Source organism: Arachis ipaensis, chromosome B10 (assembly GCF_000816755.2).
Source record: "Arachis ipaensis cultivar K30076 chromosome B10, Araip1.1, whole genome shotgun sequence".
Classification (NCBI taxonomy): Eukaryota; Viridiplantae; Streptophyta; class Magnoliopsida; order Fabales; family Fabaceae; genus Arachis; species Arachis ipaensis.
The window spans coordinates 129505107-129514238 of record NC_029794.2 but is presented as its reverse complement, the minus strand read 5'-3'; the positions used below and the strand labels follow the sequence as shown (position 1 = coordinate 129514238).

Below are 9132 nucleotides of genomic sequence, written 5' to 3'. Positions count from 1 at the left end.
GACACATGATTTACCATCTGAGCGAAGTCTTAGCAGCCTTTTTCCTTTTTAGATTTGATTAATTCCATAATATGCAATCACAAACAATCAAAGAAATAATATATGTAAATAGTTATTTACACTAATCATTTGATTAGTGTAAACTGTTAAAACAGAATGACCGAATTCAAAAGTGTAAATTAAGCCCTTTATTTTATTTTTTTTTCAAATATGCATACTGAATAACTTTCATTCATATTACAAAATAATATGAACACTATAGTAAGAAAAGAAGCTCTACCAGCAACGGAAACAATTGGTTTTGTAAATTACGCCTTAGTTCCTATTCTTTTTTTTCGTATTCCTATTCCTTTATATTTGCCCATTATAAAGCTAACACTCACCTTATAAAGTGTCATAAACTCGTTAAATCCCAGAATAAGCAAGGCAACAATTACCCATGGTGAAGGTAATCAGTTGTTACCACTCTTGTTGGCCTCCTGAAATTGAAATAAAATTAGGCAATTAGCATTATAATTTTGTCATAATAGATACACCAATATAGCATAATCAAGGGAAAACCATTAAGTCAACGAGTTCATCAAATGAACAAGAGCTCAGGCCTGTCCCATTAGCTTCCTAACACATTCAAACAATAAATCAAAATTTCTTGGCAGCGCATTGCAGTTCATCATGACACACCATATATTAATGAATATAATACTCAGTATTAAAATATGAACAACTAGAGGCACGAAAATTAATTTACCAGACAATACAGTATAAATTTGTTTGCATTTTTTTTTTTTTGGGAAAAGAAAGAGTGAAATATAGTAGAGCAAACTAGAGGCAGTGATATCATAGGTATATAATTATAATTATAGTGATAATGAAAAATAATTTTATTATCTTATAATATAATATATCATAAAATTAGCTATGCCAAATGAGTTCCAAGCAAAGCTAGAATTTTTACTGCAAGTTTGTTAGGTATCAACCTCACTTCATTCCAATCACATAAGCTATTCGGGAAAATGGGTAAACAATTGATCAAAATGTACCTTTTCCCAAGTGCTTGAAGCCAATGGATTAACAGTTGTGATTCTCTTCTCTTTTTTATTCGGTGAATCTAACAATGCTTTTGCTAAAATATTCTCAATGCTAAGAGTGTCATTTTTTTCCAAGTTTGAACACTGCAAGACCCAAACATAGGAAATATACCATTCTTATTATAATAGAATCAACTCAGTACAAAATTTGTAAGAACCTCATCATTGTGAAAGGTTTATCTCCCTGTTAATCCCATATCTATTGATTTCCACAACTGAAAATTCGGATTTTGTGTTTACAGAAAAGCCAATATACCTCGTGAATCAATAACAAAAAAGCTAATATACCTTAGACGACGTGAGGCAAGGCATCGACAGCCCAACGGTGCGAGACAGGGCGGCGAAGGCGGGACAAGGCAGAGCATGGGCGATAACAGGACGGCGCGAAGCACGAACAAGAACACAAGCATTTGATTGACTCTGAAGCATTCTAGCGCGCGTCCACTTGAAGTCAGACCTCAGGCAAACTCATCTAAAAAAGTGAATGATTTTAAGCTCCTGTGTACATTTATATATTTTCAGTTTAATATACTTGTAAAAATTACTCCTCAGTTTTAGTCGGATACTTCATGAAATTCCACTGTTTCTTCTACCAGTAATCCTGACATGAACATGAACCATCATTGAAATGATGAAAACGTGTGGAGTCTCTTACAATAATTTCTCTACCGACAAGCTTAGAGATATATTTTATGGCGGAATGACAGTCATTGCAGACTCTAAGGTTCTTCATTATCCTTAGTGTGGCATATCCTGGAGTATTTAACAAAGCAAATGCAATAGCGAGTTTTTCGCTATGGTGTCTAAGGATTTGTTCCTTCACTTCTTGGTCTAGATCATGCAAGACAGAATCAGTGTCTGGAATAAAGCCCATTTTCTTTATCTCCGTCCATATTTTTGAAATCATTTTATATATTGCATCTCTTTGTGGATGAAGCCCATCTTCAACCCCAAAAATATGGACCTTGTTCTGGATTTGAACCCAGCTTATTCCTTGTTCCTTCTTTACTGCTCTGTCCTTCATTGCTTTCCTAATCATAGCAGCATCTTTCCATCTTCCACAAGCTGAAAGCGTATTAGCAAGTGCCGAGTAAGCCCCACTATTGTTGGGATCAAGAAGAAGCAAATTTTCAGCTGCCACTTTAGCTAAATCCACATTTTTATGAACCCTGCAAGAAGCCAAAAGTGAACCCCAAGCTATAACATCTGGTTCAACAGACATGTTTTTTATAAAATGATATGCTTCTTCAAGCAATCCAGCACGCCCAAGCAGGTCAATCATGCAAGCATAATGGCTAGAAGTGGGTTCAATGTGATGAACATTTTTCATTAAACTAAAGTAACTCTTACCCTGTTGTACCAATCCCACATGCGAACAAGCAGACAAGACACCAACATAAGTAATTTGGTCAGGCTCTATATCAAGTTTCAGCATAGTGTCAAACAGTTCTACGGCATCTTTTCCAAAACCATGTTGAGCTAGAGCTATAATCATGCAAGTCCAAGTCAATTTATTCTTGTTAGAGCATATCTGTTTGAATACTTTCCTTGCATCTCTGATGCTTCCTGATCTTGAATACATAGTAATTAAAGCATTACCAACAGAAATTGATGATGCTTCTTGCAATCTTATGGCAGTTGCATGAAGCTGCTTACCGTGACCAAGTGAAGCCAAGCTTGAAAAGACACTTAAAACTGCAGCTAAAGTATAGTTGTTTGGCTTTGGACCTTCTCTAACCATTTTCCTGAAGAGATCCAAAGCATCGCTAAGTAAACCATTCTGTGCATAACCTACAATCATGGCTGTCCATGCAACTACATCTGGATATTCTAGTGAGTCAAATATATCTCTTGCCGGGTTTATATCCCCAATTTTGACAAAGCCATCTAACAGTGATGTGAATGCTATAACATCAAGATTTGAGATACCTATAATATCTACAATCCTATGAGCAATTTCAATGCCACCAGCCTTTGCATACATTAAGATCAGAGCATTTCTCACGGCTCCAGATATGTCTAGATTAGCTCTTACCATGTACGCATGGATTTGTTTCCCAAGTTTCAAATTTTCAAGATTGGCACAAGCTGACAAAACACTTCCCAAGGTGTACTTATCTGGCTTTGAAGATGAACTGTTAAGCATAAGCGAAAAAACTTCAAGGGCTTTGACATCATGCCCTTGATGAGTATATCCTGTAATGATCGAATTCCAAGAGACAATGTCTGGATCAGTCATTTCCTGAAAATGGGCAAGTCCAAGGTCAAGTTGACCAAAACGCATATGCATTGAAATCATAGTATTCCAAGTTGATTTGTCTTTCAACCTCATCCGGTCAAACACAACCTTTGCCATTACTGAATCACCTGACTTTGCATACATGTTAAGAAGTGAATTGGCCACAGGAACAACACTGGATAATCCAAGTTTTACAATGAAGGAGTGAACCTTTCTACCAATATCCAGTGCTTCAGTTGCAGCACATGAAGCAAGAACATTGGTAAATGTGAACTGGGTTGGCGACACTCCACATGAAATCATCCTGAGAAACATATGAATGGCATTATCACAACGACCCAACATGTTATACCCCACTATCATTGAAGTCCAGGAAACAGAATCGGGTTCAGGAATTTCATCAAACACTCGCCGTGCAGCTTCGAAGTTCCCCCTTTTGGCATATGCTGACAGAATGGTGTTCCAAGAGAAAATGGTCTTCAGCGGCATTTCAGCGAACACGCGGTGAACATCAGAGAAGGATCCAGTTTTAGCATAAAAATTGAGGAGATTGTTCATCAAGAAGACACCCAAGTGAAGGCCATGTTTGATGATTCGAGCATGAACGGATCTTCCGACAAAAGGGTCTCTGGATTTGATAGCGGATTGGAGAACATCGGCGTATAAATCGGAATGGGAAGCATAAGAACTAATGCAAGGAGGTTTTGTGATCCCCATCAACACAAAGTGAGTGTTGAATTCAGCACCCGCATGAAGATGGAGGCTCTATTGGTGAAGTCGCGGAGAAGTTGGAGGAATTTAGAATTTAGATTCTGAAATCAACCTACAAATTATATCATGTGTTAGTTGGTTTATAAACTAACTTTAACTTCCGTCACAATTTTATTAAATTAAAGTCATATATGACGTGGTAATGAATTATTTTCTGGGCTATGCTACACATCCAAGTATTTTTTATCCAAGTTTTATTCAAGTTGGTCCAACACCTACAAAAATCACTCTCATTAAAAGAGCATTATTACCAATGTTCTGAAAACCAATTCGAACCGGCCGGTGAAACCAGTTGAACCGCAAACCGATGATCATTATGGTTCAGTTATATATCAAAACCGAGAAAAATGAAAACCGGTATTGAACCGTTAAACCGGCCAGTTACCGGTTGGTCGAACCAAACTGGAACTCGGCCGGTTTTTTTATTTTGCCCAAAAACCTCAAAACGCAGCGTTTAGCATTCAGTAACCCCCCACAACCCTTACCACCAAGGTTCTGAGAACCGGACCGGTCATCAAACCGTTCCAGTCACTGGTTTACTGGTTTGCTGGTCCAACCGGTCTAACTGTGGTTCAACCAAAAAAACCGTTTTAGAATAAAATAATAAATAAATGAGAAAGTCTAAGGGGTCAGCAATTTTGCAATTTTGTTAAAATTTGGTCAGCACTTAACCATCAAAAGTAAAATAAGTAATTCTGCACCATTGGATATAATCTCCCACCATTAAATACACTTATGATGGTTGATTGATGGTTATATATCACAATTTCTGCTGGTCCCCTAGCACTCCTCTAAATAAATTATAAATAAACTTCCTAGAATATAGAAGCAGCTTGTGAGTGACTATTAAAAGAAAATGCCAATTCAAATAGTACAAAGTGTGAAGATATCAGATAAAGAAACCCAATAACCAGCACTATAATCACTGTTCCAAGAAGTCCGGAGAGAATGCAAAGCTAAATTAAAAACAGTAAATATAGAAAGTAACATTTCAAAGAGAGATAACAAGTATATCAATACTCGATACTCTTAATTGTTATTATCCTATTCCGCAACATATGCAAGCTATAATGTACAAATACTTCGTTTCTACTCAAATATCTGTACCATAGGCATATCTGCATCATATACTATTAAATTAAACTTCCTAATTGTGACTATAATTTTGATAAAATGGCCCTGTTTACATATTCCTATTTGTGCAAAATGGAAGGCAAGACTAGCTAGCTTTAATTCTCTTACAAGAAACTAGTATAAATTGGAAAACAAAAATGATAAAGCCATGAAATGATTCTATTAGTTCCTACTAAACAAAACAATTAGATCAAAACTAAGGGTGAATTTTCAGTATTAAGAAATTAACTGTGTCTCCTGAATCTCCAATTCAATTATGCCAATAATCCAAAGAGTTGACTTACTATACAATGAAGGAGTGCAGAAATAGAAGGAGAGATGAAGTGGTACCAGAGGGCAGAAAAAGAGTTAGTTTTCTTGTTCCTGCGAGTGTGAAAATTGAGAAAGATGATCAACACAAAGCAAGTGAAGAGTGGGGAGTGAACATCCACAACTGAGAAAGATGATCAACACAGCAGAGCCACAAAACACACCACAGCACACCAGAACCCAGAACCCACAGCAGTAGCACCACAGCCAGAAAATTAATAGCAGCACAAAATTAATACTACCAACAGCATTCAGCATTCTGCAAGAAAAAGTATCATTCAGCAACAAACAGCATTTGATTTGATTTCCATTTTTAACATTCAGCAACAAATATTACAAAACAGCAACAAATATTACAAAACACACTAAATCACACTAAACCTGAAATCAATAAAGCTAAACAAAAAAATTTCAATAATAATTTGATTTCCATTTTTAGCAGCAACAATAAAATTTCAACAAAAAATCCAGGAATTAAAAAAAAAAGCAGCAGCACAAAATCAATTATTTGATTTCCATTAATCCATTCACAATTTCACATTCAAAAATCAGCAAACAGAGCATAAAAGGAAGAGAAGAACCAAAGAAGTGAAAGCAATGCACTAACCTTCGATGGAGACACGAACGGCGACCGGCGAGACGACGCCAAGCTACTACAACCTCAAATAGAGAAGCCAGGGATGACGGAGACAGGAGGAAGGAGGACGCCGGGCTACAAGAGAGGACGCGGAGGCGCCGACAGCACGGACCGCGGCGGCACTGTCTCAGAACTGTTGCAGGGAGAACCTAGGGTTTTGGTTGGGTGATTTTGAACTTTGCTTCAGTTCAAAGATAGTGATTCACGAACAGGGGGTGTTGGGGGAAGAGAGTGAGTGAGTGAGGGCCAAGGTTCTGAAAACTGGCTGCTGCGCAATGGAGGGGAAGTGAGCGAGCACGAGGCGGTGGCTGTTCGAAGGAAACAGTGGTGGCTGTTCGAAGGAACGAAGCCGGCGGCGGCACGAGACGGTGGCTGGACAGAGGTGAGCTCGATGAGATTGAGAGGATTGAGGAGCCCTCCCCCTGACTAAGTGTGTGTGCGAGATTGAGAGAAGCTCGATTAAGACTTGGCTTGCGCGATAGAGTAAGAGTTAGGGATTGCTGGTGATTGAAACGGCGACATTTAGTTGCCTTCTCTAAAAACCGGCCGGGTCACAATTCGGTTCGACCAACCGGTTCCAGACCAGTTTTGAAATCTGCAATTTTACCTGTTGTCCGAACCGCTTTTTTCGACGGTTCACGGTTCAACCGGTTCGACCGGCCGGTCCGAACCGGTTTTCAGAACCTTGGTATATATACAAAAAGGTAATACAACAAACGTCATTTTTCATTTTTTTTTTTGAGAAACAAATTGTTTATTTAATTTTTTTTTTCTTTTTTGTGCATAATGATATATATCTGATATCATTATATACATGTCATGTTCAAAACAAATATACATCTCTTAAGAGATTATTTCAGACTTCAGTCCGTGTTAATTAGTGCTAAAAAATGATGTCGCATTCATAAGACGAAAAGAATATCCGAAAATTTTCGACTAATTCTTAGTTTCAATAGAATTCAGCTTTTGGTGGAACTAATTACGACTCTTTTTTTTATGTGATTTTTTTTTAAGATAGACTGGACAGCCTTTAATTTTAAGTATCATAAACTCACCCACACTACACACTCACATATATTTAAGGGTTCTATCTACTACTTAATCATTATCAAAATTTGAATTTAGATCAAGATTCTGAAAACCATACCAGTCATCAAACTGCTTTAGTCACTAGTTCACTGGTTCATTGATCCAACCGGTCCAACCGGTGGTTTAACCGAAAAAACCGTTTTAGAATAAAATAATAAATAAATTATAAAGGACCAAAGATGAAGATATTCCAAGAACTCCTATTAGATGCAACAGCATTCAACATTATCACATATTCTCACGCACATATACAAAGCCTTAACTCAAAGAACAACCACAGCAAGTGAGTTGGAAAGAAAATGTAAACACCGAAACAATCACAGGCATACAGAACATGTGAATATTATTATAGCAAACATAATAATAAAATAGCTCTTCTAATGCGTCTCCGAAAATATCCCAAATCAAGAAAACTACATAATCTGATCCACTTGATTCAGAAAGCTACATATATTAGAAAAATTAAGAATCAACTAAAAGAAAAAGAAAAGGAAGGCCTGGTTGATTCGATTCAATTGCCTGAGATGAAGAATCAAACAGGGCTGAGAAGCTGAGAGTTTAAATGTTAAACCTCAATATTCAAATAACATGACTCCATTATTGTTATTATTACACCCTTCTAATGTCACAAACTCAATATATATTATAGTCCGTTGACACTTGTGTATTCACAACTTGGCCTCATCATTTTGATTCATACCTTAAGTAGAAGAAAAAGTCCCAATTAGCTTTCGTTACAATTTTATCCAGAGAGTTGGGGTTTTGGTTCGGAGTTCATGCCAATGATAATGACGAGAGGGATGAATCCGTGAATCAGTAACATAGGCAGTGCAAATTTTAACAAAGTTCATCACAATTATTAACAACAACAACAAAAAGCACTGAAGGAACACTCAGTAATATAGACAGTGAAAATTTTTAACAAAGCTCATCACAATGATTAACAACAACAAAAAGCACTGAAAGAACAGTGAATCAGTAACATGGGCAGTGTAAATTTAAAATTTAAAAGTTATCAATTTAAAATTTATCATCAAATACAATCAGTGAGCAAAGCCAATCAATCAAGCACTGACTGAGCATTCTGTTCTGATTCTGTGACTGGGAAGCAACAAATTCAGCAACAAATTCAAGTTACAGCAACAAATTTAACAAATCCTAGTAAAGTCCTGATTTACAGCAAAAAGGCAAATTTATTGATTACCAATTCAGCAACACGCAAAAATACAAGGAGAAGGGAAATCTGAAAAAGAGAGAACACTAAACCAAAACATTAACCAATAATCACAAAACACTAAACCTTCACCCAGCAATTACAAACAAAGCCAGCAATTACAAACATTAGCAAATTATAAAACATTCCAAAACACTAAACCTTCACCCAGCAAAACCAGCAACTACAAACAAAGCCATCAGTAAATTTGAACAAAAAAATTAAGAGCCATCAGCAACTAACAGAGCCATCGAGCCATCAGTAACAGAGCAAAGAATTGAAAGCAACAGACTTAACAGAGCCATCGAGCCATCAGTAAATTTGAAAAAAAAAAAATTACAGCCATCAGCAACCAGCAAATACAAGACAGGTCCATCAGCAGCAGACAATTACAATTTACAAAACATTACAAGAAAAATGGAACAAAAATTGAACAACAATTTCAGAACTTCAAATGAAGAAGAAGACCGAACATTCAGAAATTAAAAGGAAGAAGCGGAGGCGCGGAATTGAAAGCAGGGCCACTAACCTGGGTTCCGTGCCGAGAAGCCAGCGAAGATGAAAACGACGTGCCGAGCTACCTGGGGAAGAGGAAGATGAAAACGACGTGCCAGCGAAGATGAAAACGACACGGGGAAGAGGAAGCAGCGGC

The 9132-nt window shown here is 37.1% G+C and overlaps 1 protein-coding gene across 8 annotated transcripts in view; it reads right to left on the bottom strand.

The window, feature by feature from the left end:
• The window catches only part of LOC107622722 (pentatricopeptide repeat-containing protein At2g22070-like), a 10802-nt gene extending 1670 nt beyond the window's left edge, over positions 1–9132 (bottom strand). Inside the window, exons 1-5 of one of the 8 annotated variants that reach the window (XR_002356482.1) lie at positions 6149–6191; positions 5563–5595; positions 1377–1560; positions 562–1172; positions 384–479 (exon numbers count right to left, since the gene is read on the bottom strand). Coding sequence is in view for 1 of the 8 variants with exons in the window: in XM_021114301.1 (XP_020969960.1) it covers positions 2235–2257; positions 2439–4044 (1629 nt within the window). In the remaining 7 variants the exon portion in view is untranslated. Of the gene's footprint in view, positions 1–383; positions 480–561; positions 1173–1344; positions 1561–2090; positions 2258–2438; positions 4151–5562; positions 5596–6148; positions 6440–7589; positions 7968–9009 lie in introns of those variants that run through there. The other 7 variants (XR_002356483.1, XR_002356481.1, XM_021114301.1 and 4 more) reach the window with 7 other exon arrangements.